A 12,848-nucleotide genomic window follows, 5' to 3' on the forward strand; every position below is an offset into this window, starting at 1 on the left:
CGGGTATTAATTGAAGATCTTTGTATGAGAAAGATTTGTGCAAAAATGGTCCCCAAAAATCTCACACAACAACAGCGAGAAACACGGAAAATGTGGCAGCCGATCTGTTAGAGCAAACGGAAATCAATCCAGATTTGTTGAGCCGTGTTATCACTGGTGATGAAGGTTGGTTTTTCAATACAATCCAGAGACAAAACGCCAAAGTTCGCAATGGTGCTCAAAGGGATCACCCAGACCAAAAAAAGCTCGCATGTCAAAGTCAAAAGTGAAATGCATGCTTGTGTGTTTCTTCGATGCCAAGGGAATTGTTCATAAAGAGTGGATGCCTCCTGGACAAACAGTTAACCGATATTTCTACAAAGAAATTTTAGAAAGACTTCGTAACCGAGCTCTTCGTGTCCGTGCTAACATTGCTGATAATTGGATTCTGCATCACGATAATGCGCCATCCCATACTGCTCTGTCAGTACAGCAATTTTTAACTTCAAAACAAATTTCAGTACTACCACAGCCACCTTATTCACCAGATATCGCTCCGAGCGACTTTTTTCTATTTCCAAGAGTCAAAATGGCAGTCAAAGGACACCATTTTCAAACAACACAGGATGTCCAAAAAGCTGTGACGAGGGTCTTGGAGGATATTACAGAAGATGAGTTCCAGAAATGTTACCATCAATGGCAGAAGCGCTGGAATAAGTGTGTGCAATCAGAGGGGAACTACTTTGAAGGAGACAACACTAAACATGACTAAAACGGTAAGCAACTTTTTTTTCACATCAGTCTCATTACTTTATTGTCACACCTCGTATGTTTAGTTTATCCAATCACCATTTTGAATAAATTAATATAGTTTCATTTTTAGTGTGTCCTATAACTGTACTTAGACTGTTATATAATTATCACATAATAAATATTTAATACTTTTGTTACATTTCATAGTTTTTGTAAATTATTTTTTTGGTTTACATGGTGAAATATATTAAAAAATTTCTGGTTTTGGGTTTAATTGGCATTAATTTTGTTTTTTGAATGTTATGGTAGAATTTAAATTGATAGTTTTGAATAAAATACTTCATAATTCAGCTTATAAAATTGTCAGTAATGTTTATAATTTTCTTAAGAAAGAAGCTCTAAAAATAGGAACATTTACAGACGATAAGCATATTATAGTTATTCAAAAATGCGAAGAAATAATTGCTTTTGCTAGTGAGATATTAAGATCATAAATTCAAAAATTTTGAAAAGAAAGAAAGTGCTTCCTTAATCAACATTGCATCCATGTTTGCTCAGCTTACAGAAGATGTATAACAGCGTTCAAGAATGGTTTAATAGGGTTCAGGCAAAGAGGAATGACAAGAATATAATAGCCATCTAAAAAATGAAAAGAAAGAATTGCTGCTGCATGTGAGATATCAAGATCACAGGTTCAAAAACTTTGAAAAGAATGAAAGTGCTTCATCAGCATCACAGTCATGTGTCATGTTCACTGAATTCATTGAAGAAATTTAAACAATTTTCAAAACCTGTCAGTGAATTGGAGGGATTTGAATAAGATGTTGTAAAAACAGCAATTAACAAGTTTCAGGCAAAGAAGAAGGAATTGCCTACCTTAAAAAAATTGTTGCAAGAAATTCAGATATGGTTTTAAAATTAGTTAAAGTTAGTGGTTATTCTGAAAAAAATTAATTCTCAAGTACTGTAAAACGGAAAATAAAAAGACAATTTTTGAGAAATCGATATTTAGGGAGAGACAAGTGGATATTTAAACACAGTTATAGGTTATTAATTATAGGAAAGGTAATGCTCCAACAGTTTATTTGAACAGATAATGTATTTTAACTTTACATTCAACCACAAAGTCATGGACCAATGCAGCAGTGAAAAGAACCGTATTCCATTTACTTTGTCTATGCTAAAACCACAGTTTTCATTAAGTTACATCTAACAAGAAGACTGTATCACATTGTCAGATATTTAGAAAAACATGGATCTACAGTGCAATACTAAGGACACCTTGTATCGTTAGAATTCCACCTTACCATCTTCATTTGAATCCAATCAAGATGGTTTAGGTAGTGAAACAACATGTAAGCTAATTATAACAATTTTTTTGTGATAGATGTTCAAAAATTAACTGAGAATAACTGATTAATATTAAAATCAATTGATCACAGAAAACCTTAATGTAAAAAATATAAAACATTAAAGTTGGTTATTAAAACTTGAACCGTAAATGTATAAAAATAAAGGAAACCTTTTTTTACATTTAGACTGTGATAGTGAAAGTGAGTGTTGTAACAGAATATCAAAGATAAGTGAATTTGCATGATACAGATTTAAGTAATTTTTATGGTTAATAATTATAAAAAAAAACCAGTTAAGTTAAATTTAATGTAAAAAGAATGTAGTAGAAAACAATCAAGAATTTTTTTTTAATTTACTGCTCCTGATAATTAAAATAAGTTTTTAGAATTATTAAGAAATGCTTAATAGAGATGAGAAATTGGATTATTATATTACCACCTTACTGGTTTTATTATTATATTACTAGGTAGGATTATTCTGTTTGTTGTGCATGGTTATATTTTTAGATTGAGTAGTAAAGTGCTTTTGGCCTGTTTCATCACAGGCATATATATTGTTTATGCCTACATTAATTTACAATAACATATTTATTCCTTTTCTATCACTTTTTAGATACTATAAATAGAATTCGTTGGTTTACTATTGTGGCTGCTAATATTGTTTTCTAAGTTATATTTTACAAATGTTTCCTATCCTTTAATGTATAACCCCTTTTGCTCTTTAGTAGAAAAAGATTCCATACAGAAAAAACCAAATATTAAAATTTATAATAAAAAAAATTACTAAAGGTACAGGATGTAATTAATGTTGAGGTTAGAAGATTAGAACAAATTAGAAAGGAATGAAAGTTAAGATCAGACCAGCCAAATGACAAGACAGGAAAAAAAAGCAACACTGAAACACAGGTACGCTGACTGGATCAGTGCAGATTTAAATAATTTTTTGTGTTAACAGTTAAAAAGATATGTTACATTTTATGTAAAAAGAATGTAGTAATAATTTTTTTTTTAATTCTGCTCTGATTTGACTAGATGGCTGCTCATATTTTATTAATTATAGGAAAGGTAATGCTCCAACTGTTTATTTGAACAAATAGTGTATTTTAACTTTACATTCAACCACAAAGTCATGGCCCAATGCAGCAGTGAAAGGAACCATACTCCATTTAATTTGTCTATGCTAAAACCAGTTTTCATTAAGTTACATAAAACAAGAAGACTGTGAATTACATTGTCAGATAAAAACTAACTGATATCTATCGGTTAAAACCAACTGATAGATTCTATCAATTGGTTTTATTGGATTTTTTTCTATCTAGTTTAATTTTATTTTTATCACTTAGTTCAAATTATTTGTATGGTTATAAAGAATTAATTTTTTTAATTTAAAATATTTATTTTATTGTATTATTAGTCTGTAACTTAATGTTTTTATTTACATTGTTTAATTTTGTGTCAAGGAACCTTTGTGTGAAGAACATAAAATACATAACTGAGTTTAGTGTTAATATAAATTAATTGAGTGATTACTATATTTTAGTGGTGTACTGGAGCTGGTTGGAATATTAATTGGACATCTTTACTTTTTCCTTATGTTTAAATTCCCTCAAGAAATGGGAGGACCACAGCTGTTAAAAACACCTACTATTTTGTAAGTAATAAAAGGGATTGTAGTTTTTATAAGACAGAATTTTTTCCACAAAAAGAACATCCGTGTCTTGTTTATCATTAATGTTGGGTTGAATGTCAGCTGTTAAAGTTAATCATATTTTACCATTTCTATTTTTTGGACAGTCGTCTTAATATAGTTTGTTTTTAAATGTTATCATTTGATATTTATTAGAGTGTTGGTCTCGAATCAACTGTATCACTAGAAAAAACAAAATGGTATATTCAATAGTTATTTTGTCATTTACCTGATAATCTGACTGGGTTTTATTTTCCTCATAGCTGGATTTAATTTTAAATTATTTTACTCAGGCGAGTAAGATATGAATGAGTTGATGTGCATTTACTTCTTATGTAGGCGAAAACATAAAATGGGATAGATGGCCCACAGATTGTGAATGTAACCAGTTAAGTTATTACCAAAATAATTCTATTTCGTTCTAAAATGAATTCTAAGAAACAAATTTATATCTATTGAAACTGTTTCAACTGTGAATACAGACTTTGAAACTGTGAAATACCAATTGTGAAATGCCAGCTGTGAATGTTTATAAATGTATTGTTAAATTTATTTCTATTAAAGTTTAATCTCTTTTAAAGTACAATTCTTTACTTTCATGCATTTAATATTTTTCTAGAAAAATTTTGATGTAGCAGTACAATTTTCTGGTTGTCTAATGAATACAGAGAAAAAGTTCTCCTTTATACTAACTTGTACTTGGAAATTTTAGGCAAAAGACAATATATAAAAAAGTAACTTTTTCTATATGGTAGCTAAACTTTATTTTTGGTGGAAGTTAAGAACATTTATTGTTTAAAGTTAATACTGTTTTTCATATATCAGAACTCTTGTAGAATTATTACTTAGATGAGAACTGTAATTAAAAGTTCACAGTTTTGATTCAATAGGTTTCTTACATTTGGAAACAAGATTAAATATAAGAGGTCTAAAGAGTTCGGAAGTTAGGTTCTCTAAAAGGAAGCCCAAAGGGTAAGATGCATTTTCCATTCAAAGAAAAGAGAGATTTAGGGAGACACTGAACACTCAGTGTTCTAGCAGTAATGAATTTGCTGCTGGAACACTAACCAGCAGTAATAAATTTGAGGAGTTTTCAAAAAATAAAATAATAATTAACTATGGTAAATATATATAAGATAGAAAAATTGCCAAAATTTATAATCAGATGAAGATTGATCAGAATTACTGATGAAAATCCCATCGCCTATTTTAAGGAATAAAATTTTATTAAATAAAATTTCTCTCGTAGTTTTATGATGACATTGACTAAAAAAGTCTATTGAACACTTAAAGATTTCTTTACAGGTAATGTAGTTTTTTATTTTGATCTGATGTCACTAATTATAAAGGTATCTCTTATTAAATGGCATTGATAAATTTTTTGTGGGGTACTATTAAATATTGGAGAACTGGTAAGGAAACAGAGTAAATTAAATGAGTTTCAGACAAGAATTAGAAATGAGTCTACGGCATTTGATGACATTTTCAACCTTTATGTATATATTGGTTTAGCTGAATGTTAAGGCAGGAAAAAATTTCACGCATTTTTTAAATTTCAAATCCACATTTGAAGCGTTGATTGGTCAGCTCTGATTTATAAGTTGTATTGTATTGGATTATGAAATGTAATGGTATCAGTCAGTCTTAAAGGACCTGTACTCACATACAATTTCTTTGATGTGGTGTAATGGCAGTCTGACATAACACTTTTTATCTAATTGTGAAGTTAAAAAGTGTTTCTTGTTACTGATGGTCTTAACATTAAAAGTTTTATTGTACTGTTGGAATCTCATCCTCATGTTTTGCAGACAATGATCAATAATTTAAAAGCATACAGTAACAGATAACCTTGTCATAAACATGGAAAAATCCAGAATGTTGGTATTTAGATGGTGTGGTGGGAATGTCTAGTAGGAATAAATGGTATTTTAGTGGGAATTTATTTGAAATAGTAAATAATTACTAGTATTTGGGTATAATTTTCTCAAAAAAAAATTTTTTTCTTGTACAGAAAGTGGCTGCAAGTGTTATTCAAAACAATATTTGGTATAACGTATTAACAATGAAGTGCCACTTTCAATTAAGAGGAGAGTTTTGAAGCAGCAATGCCAGTCAGTTGTAATGTACGGAATAGAGGTTTGATATAATATTACAAGAATTCAAAGATGCTTTTCTTAAGATGATTTTTTCTATCCAGGTCTGCATCAGACTATGTTCTGTACTTGGAAACAAAATGTGACTTTCTTTACATTCAAACTCTGAATAAGCATTATAACTACATTGTAAACTATTGAATTAATTTAGCTTTAGGTTAACTAGGCAGAGAGCAGAGGTAATGATGTAGAAACAGGTTGGTTGATATAGTATGGAGAAATTTGCGTGGATGGGGTTGTTAGTTGAAGATTGATTTGGCGAGAAGTAGATTGTAAATTTGATAATTATTTTGGATAAAATAAAAAAGAAAGTGTACAATAAATGGTTGGAGAGTATGGGTAGGTCTGAACACCATGCATTTTTAAAAAATATATTATTAGATTTGAGGAACTTCAATCAGATATTAAGTCATTAAAAGTGTCATTCACTTCAAAGTTTTGCCTGGAGGATTATAAAGTGACTTTACTACCTTGAAGCTTTAAAAAGACTACATGCAATTGTCAAGATGAAGAGGCCTGAAAATTGGGAAAGTAGATCTTTGCTACTCCACCATGACATTGCATTGCACTTCAACATTTATTAATCTGCAAGTTTTATGCTAAAAATGGAGTGACTTTCTGCACCCTTTCTGCTCACTACCTTCTCAGACTTTTTTTTTTTTTTCAAAACTAATGGAATATAACTCCCAAGTAAGCCCTAAACATTACCAAACTATATTTTAGTAATTTTTTTAACAAACTTCAAATGTGAATATGATTTGTGGATGAAAATGTGCAAGTGAACTATTTTGTTTCAATATTTTTCTTACTTTATATTCATACTTTTAGGTATTACTGGTTCCCTAATCAAAGAACAGTCCATGGTTTTGGCAGTGTACCAGCAGCACGTGGAGGGTTCAACCAACCAACACCTGGAGTGGATGAAGGAGGTCCCAGAAGACATACTTGGGGCCGTGGTCAAGTACTTGGTCGCAACAACTGAGCCACTTCTAGTTAATGATAATGTAAAAAACATTTGCATATTTTATTAGGAAACTTACTAGTTTTTCTGAAATATGATTGTAATTATCATTGCTAAGGGGATCATGTTATTTTTTAGAAATGTGATTTATTTAAAAACTAAAAAATCATTTTTGGTTTATATGAACCAAAAAGCTAATGGCTAGCATCATAGGCATTCCCATATTTAATCGTATCTGTAATTTTTAAGTCAACTGACAAAAAATATAATGGAAAAATCCTTAAAATATTTTCTTTATAACTGAAGTCCCAACTAATGGTAGTATTTTATAAGTCGTTTACTAACATGAAAGTTTTACCTAAAAAGTACCAGTCAAAATGAAACATATAAGTTATTTTTTCTTTTCTGGCTTTCCCTCTTTACCACATATATGGTATAGTCACCACCTATTTGTCATTATAAACTTCACGATTGAATTAATAAATTTTTAGAAAACAGTAAGCCACTTTGAGGCAAAAAAGACACTGTTCATTATTTTGGTTGCTTGACATTTGGTATGAATAATTTGGAATTTTATAATATCAACATCAGTTGAAAATGTTTTGCTGATGCTAAATTTTCTTGAAATTCAGCAGAATTACCATATTACTATATGGTAGATAGAGTACTACCTTTGATACAAGCATTCAGTAGATGGACACACGGTGACCACTACACCACCATCGGTTATATAGACCTTCAATCTGTTACCATTGCTGAGCTGTTTGCCAGTTTTTGAATGCTAACTCAGAAAGTAAAATGTTTACCACTTCAGTAAAAACAGCCTATTGAAATAAAATAGTGCACAGGTATGTAGAAGTAACATATGATTTGTATGGATAATATAATGCTAAGCATGCTTAGAAAGTTTAATAATAAAAAATGTGAATAGATATCCTACACATTCTTATCTGTATGAGTTAATAGTTGGTGGGTATCATATGTATTATAACTTGTATATATGTAGAAATTTGTGCTAGTTTAAAATGTTTACAATATTAACATTTACAAAGGTCATGTTAAGGGAAATTCAAGTTGTAAGTAATTTTTGAATTATTAATTATGGTGAGGTCATAACATATTTTTAACACAATTCTACTAACCTATCATGAATTTTTGGGTATAAAACCTTAACCATTCATAAAAGCTCTTCATAGTTCACTTACCTTATCTCATCTAAATACTCATCCATAAATAGGAAGCCAATTGTAATTGGACGTGAATCTGTAATTGTATGCATACATAAATATCATCTACATATGTTTTTTTTTTACAGAAAACTGTACTCCAGAAGCCTTGCTCAATGTAAAATATTATATGCAAAATGAACTGCATGGTTTGAATTAAATAGAATACTTCGTGCAACTTTATACAGCTATTCAGAAATCACACTTTATTACATAACCATAACTTTATTACATGAACCATAGAATGTCAGTTACTAGATTTATATCTATACTGTACTAACTATAATAGTTTAATCTATCTCAAATGTGAGTTTTCCAAACTGATTTGGTTAGTTTTATTATACATGATTGATTAATTTTTTCATATTCTGTTTCTTTCTCTTCATATATCTTTGTCTTTCTTAGCATGAAAAAATAATAGTCCTGTGTATTACGTTTTAACATTTTCCACTGTAATTTGTTAATTTTAGAAACATTTTGTACTATCTTTAATATGTTGGTTATAGCTGGTCAACAGTTTCCTTGTTGTTACACCAAAAGTTTCCCATATTCATCTCATAGTTTGTGATGAGTGTTTATTCCCATATTCATCTCTCCTTGATGAGTGTTTTTATTTAAGATGGATTACATTCTTCTTGTCATTTACTGATGCAAATCACCAATTTTACAATCGGTTTTACAAATTTAAATTTGAATTTGAGACAATTTACTAGAAGTAAAAGAATATAACAGCACTATAGATTTTAAAAATAACAAAGCTCCCCTTCTTACATTATCAGATGATCCATTGAATCAATTTTTTCTGCAGTGTATTTTACTTTATATTGATTTTGACTTTGTTCTTTAAACTATTGAGTACTTTGTTTTAGATTACTGATTATATTCATCTTGACAGTGCTTATTGTCCATTCATATGACATTATTATAAAAAAGCAGTATAGCATTTACACACAGAAATTACTTTTTCCTGTTATGTAATCACTTTTCTTATAAACACAGTTTTATTTATTTACATGAATTCTCTGGAAGATTTTTTATGAAATTCAGCTGTTAGTATGGTCAGTTATTCAGTCTTTTGAAACTTATAAAAGTTAAGAAGAACAGAAATTCATATATTTTGCTTTTTTTTTTTTAAATAGGTTGCATAAGTGCCATCCTTGTACAGTCAGTCAAGCAGTTATGTAATATTGGATAAGTTTAATGTAGTAACTGTTTTTGTGTAGGAATGATAATGGATTAATGCTGAATATAATGTTTCATTTCTAAAGGCTTTATTGCCTCTAAAATTTAGTCTGATCTTATTTTTCTTCTTGATCATATAAATGCATCAGAGACTTATTTATTTACCAGAATTATACTAAATTTGATATTTTAAAACCCATAAAAAAGAAGCCAGATAAACTAGAGATGAATGCTAATACAAAATGTTTATCAGGGACAAAAAAGTAGGTGGGTGTTTTTCATTAGTTGAGAAAGTGATCATCAGAATTTTCTCAAGACCAAGATTTTTAAGTAGTAATGTTAAAACTGTTATTAAGTAAGTAGAATCATATGTTAACAAATAATGGATCTAAAAGAATACTTCATTTTGAGGAATTAAGATAGCAGATCTAATAAGACCCAAAAATATTTTTCTGTTAAATGCCTTAATATTTGATTATTTATTTAACCTCAGTACTACCAATCATCAATTTAGCAATGATAAAACTTGTTCAGCGGGTAGTACAGCTAAACTAACTTTGCTACATAGCTTTGTAACACATTATTTTTATATTTTGTACCACCCAGTTCTGTTTACATCAATTCTCTGGATTGTATTTTGTAAAATTCAGCTGTTAATATGATCAGTTATTTAGTCTTTGAGTCTTTTTTAGTTTTCAAAAGTAACACAAAAATTTTTAATTTATACAATTTTTTTTATTTAATTTTCCATTTGCTTTCTTGTAGAACTCTAATATGTTATTAGTTGAATTGTGATGTATGTCGACTTGTTCATATGTTCGTGGATGAATTGTTGTCATCACTTAGTGTTATTTTTAGTGTGTGTTACAGTTATTTTGTTTATTTTTCATTATTTTGTATTAAATATGATTTGTGAACAAATAATAGTGGAAGATAGAGGTGAATAATAATAAAGAAAAGTCTGATTTTGAAATTAACTTAAGTATTAAAGATGATGATCCTTCATAAATGGGAATGGTTGAATCTCTTAATTCTGGCACTTATAAATTTTATTGGTTCATCTGAGGATAAAAGGGTAACATACAGTCTGCAACTATTAGGTAGAAAAGTGAAATATTATTTGTCCACCAGAGCATTGCAAATGTAATCTGATGCAGGTGTTCCAGTACCTGATCTTCCAATTCTATGCGTTTTGCTTTGCAATCTCTCTTGCTCATCTACTCTAGGAGAAAAGTTTCAGGTTTCTCCTGACCTTTCTTGCAGAATTACAAAAAACTTTTCACTTGTCAAACACCAATTAGGAAAATGTTATACATTCAGGCAGATTGCTTCAGCTAATTCCAGTTTTCCAACTATAAAATACATGTCTGCCATTTCAATTTGAGAAATAACATTTTAAGAATTAACTATTTCAGTCATTTTAAACGTTTGTTTATATGCAATAATTAATTACAAACAATAATATAATATACATAATTAATTACAAATTTTTTGTAGAGCACAAAAAATGAAAAATTGTTATAAAAACAAAATATGTTGACAAAAATAAAACTAATAATTGTCATACCAGAAATAAAGGCAAAGGTATAATCCATATCCACATGTCGCACAAAGAACACAGATTTTAGTAGCAAAGTAGTAATGTGTTATAATGAAACACCATATATATTGATAAGCATGTGGAAGAAGCTATAAGATTCAGATTATTAGTTTGTATGTAGTGGTTCAATTTTTTTCTGTTAGTGTATATGTTTCTGTTATGGATAGTGTAGAAGAGAGGGAGATTTTTATTACAGGTTGTACAGCACAATATCCAGATAAGGCAATAGATTGCAGCAGTCAGTATAGCCATTATTGTTTGTTATTATTATTATTATTAGTGTAAAGTTATACAATAACTGAAAGCAATTTTCTAATAATTTTTGTATTAAATAGGTTAAATATAATAAATGAATTGATTATGAGGTGTAGCTCTAACTGATTTCCTTTTTCATTTAGAAGAAGGAAAGTTTTTAAACATTCTTTTACACAACTAACAAAAAAAAATAATAAAGAAATCATAGTTAAAATAAAAAATATCTGTATTTTTTTCGTTGTTTCATTGAGATAACTCCTGATCTTATATGTTCGTTAATTTTTTAATTTATATAAAATAAGTTACATAAAGTGTTAACATAATTAAATAATGATTATATTATAACTTTTAGTGACTTTTTAATTCTCTATTTTGTAACTGAGAGGCTAAAGATAGTCTATTTTGTTTACAATTTATTTCATTAAAGTAGAACTGATTTCTCAAATAAACTGATGAATAATACTGACATATAATGTAACCATATCGTATATAATTTTTTTATTCATCTACTATCAGTTGTTTGTTGGCTAATCTGTAACGGGTATGGGAGTTTCCAGTAATTCTATTGCAGTTTTTAAGTATTCTTTTGCTCAACCAACAAAAGATTTAAAATAAAATACTAAAAGGAATCAAGTTGCATCTTTTTGTTTTCAGTTTGGTGCTTGCTGCTTGCTTTTTCCATTGTCCTAATTAACTTGATGAAGCTGTCATCTACTTCAAAACATTGCACTTGACTATCTGTAGCATTTTTTATATACGTTTTTTAACATCATTGATCATTTTTTCTGAAGTTTCAAAAAAAGTTTTCTGTTGTATGTAAATTTACTATAAAACTCCCTTTTTTTTCAGATGATAAAAAGTGTTGGAAGATATTTTCTGAATTGGTTATATGATACAGAACTTTATGGTGTAGTATTTGATGAAAAGTTTGAGGTGAAATTACCATGTAATTCTAACATCATATTTTACTATAACTTAATATTTCTTTGACCATTATTGGTATTATTATTTGTGTTTTATAAAATAGAATTATTATTGTTTCTCATAAATTGCAGAGTAGATTTGCATAATACTGAAATTATGTGTAACTATTATATTAATCAAATGATAATTATTTTCTAAATTAATATATATATATATATATATATATATATATATATATATATTTCTAAATCTTATAATAAAATAATTACATAAAAATTGTTTTGTTGTTGAAACTTTAATTATATATTGCCAATTGTTTTTTTTTTAGACCAGAGATTAATTATTGATGTACAACTTTTGTTTTTGTTTAATTTATGTCAACATTGTCTTGTTCACATCTAATCATTATTTGTGTATGTATATTTTTTTAACATAATAAATGAGTTATAAATTATTGTGATTGTTAAAAATAAATAAATAAATATGTATTGTTGTATCATATAAAGATATTCCTGACAGACTGATTGCCCTAGATTTATTAATTGATTGAAAAACAGACATACATGGCAATGTCTGAACACGTTTGACAACACATGCAGAAGATCTGTTTTGTAACTTCAGCTCACAGGCATTGTGTACTGTGTGTAGGTTTTGTTTATAGCAGTTTGTGAGCATCATATGAGGTTTGAGAATCCATTAACCACATGATACCGCTGAATATGCATTGGGTTTAGAGTTCACCAGACATCTCTTTCCTTATGCAAGAAATGCCTTGA

General features: G+C 28.6%; 1 protein-coding gene across 1 annotated transcript in view; it reads left to right on the forward strand.

The window, feature by feature from the left end:
* Positions 1–12,560, forward strand: part of Der-1 (derlin 1) — a 33,612-nt gene extending 21,052 nt beyond the window's left edge. The window contains exons 5-7 of the mRNA XM_075366752.1: positions 3,625–3,735; positions 6,753–6,928; positions 11,998–12,560. Of these exons, the coding sequence (XP_075222867.1) occupies positions 3,625–3,735; positions 6,753–6,906 (265 nt within the window). The 3' untranslated portion in view covers positions 6,907–6,928; positions 11,998–12,560. The remainder of the gene's footprint in view (positions 1–3,624; positions 3,736–6,752; positions 6,929–11,997) is intronic.
* Positions 12,561–12,848: the final 288 nt, after the last annotated feature.

This window comes from Lycorma delicatula, chromosome 1 (genome assembly GCF_047948215.1).
Source record: "Lycorma delicatula isolate Av1 chromosome 1, ASM4794821v1, whole genome shotgun sequence".
NCBI classification, from domain to species: Eukaryota; Metazoa; Arthropoda; class Insecta; order Hemiptera; family Fulgoridae; genus Lycorma; species Lycorma delicatula.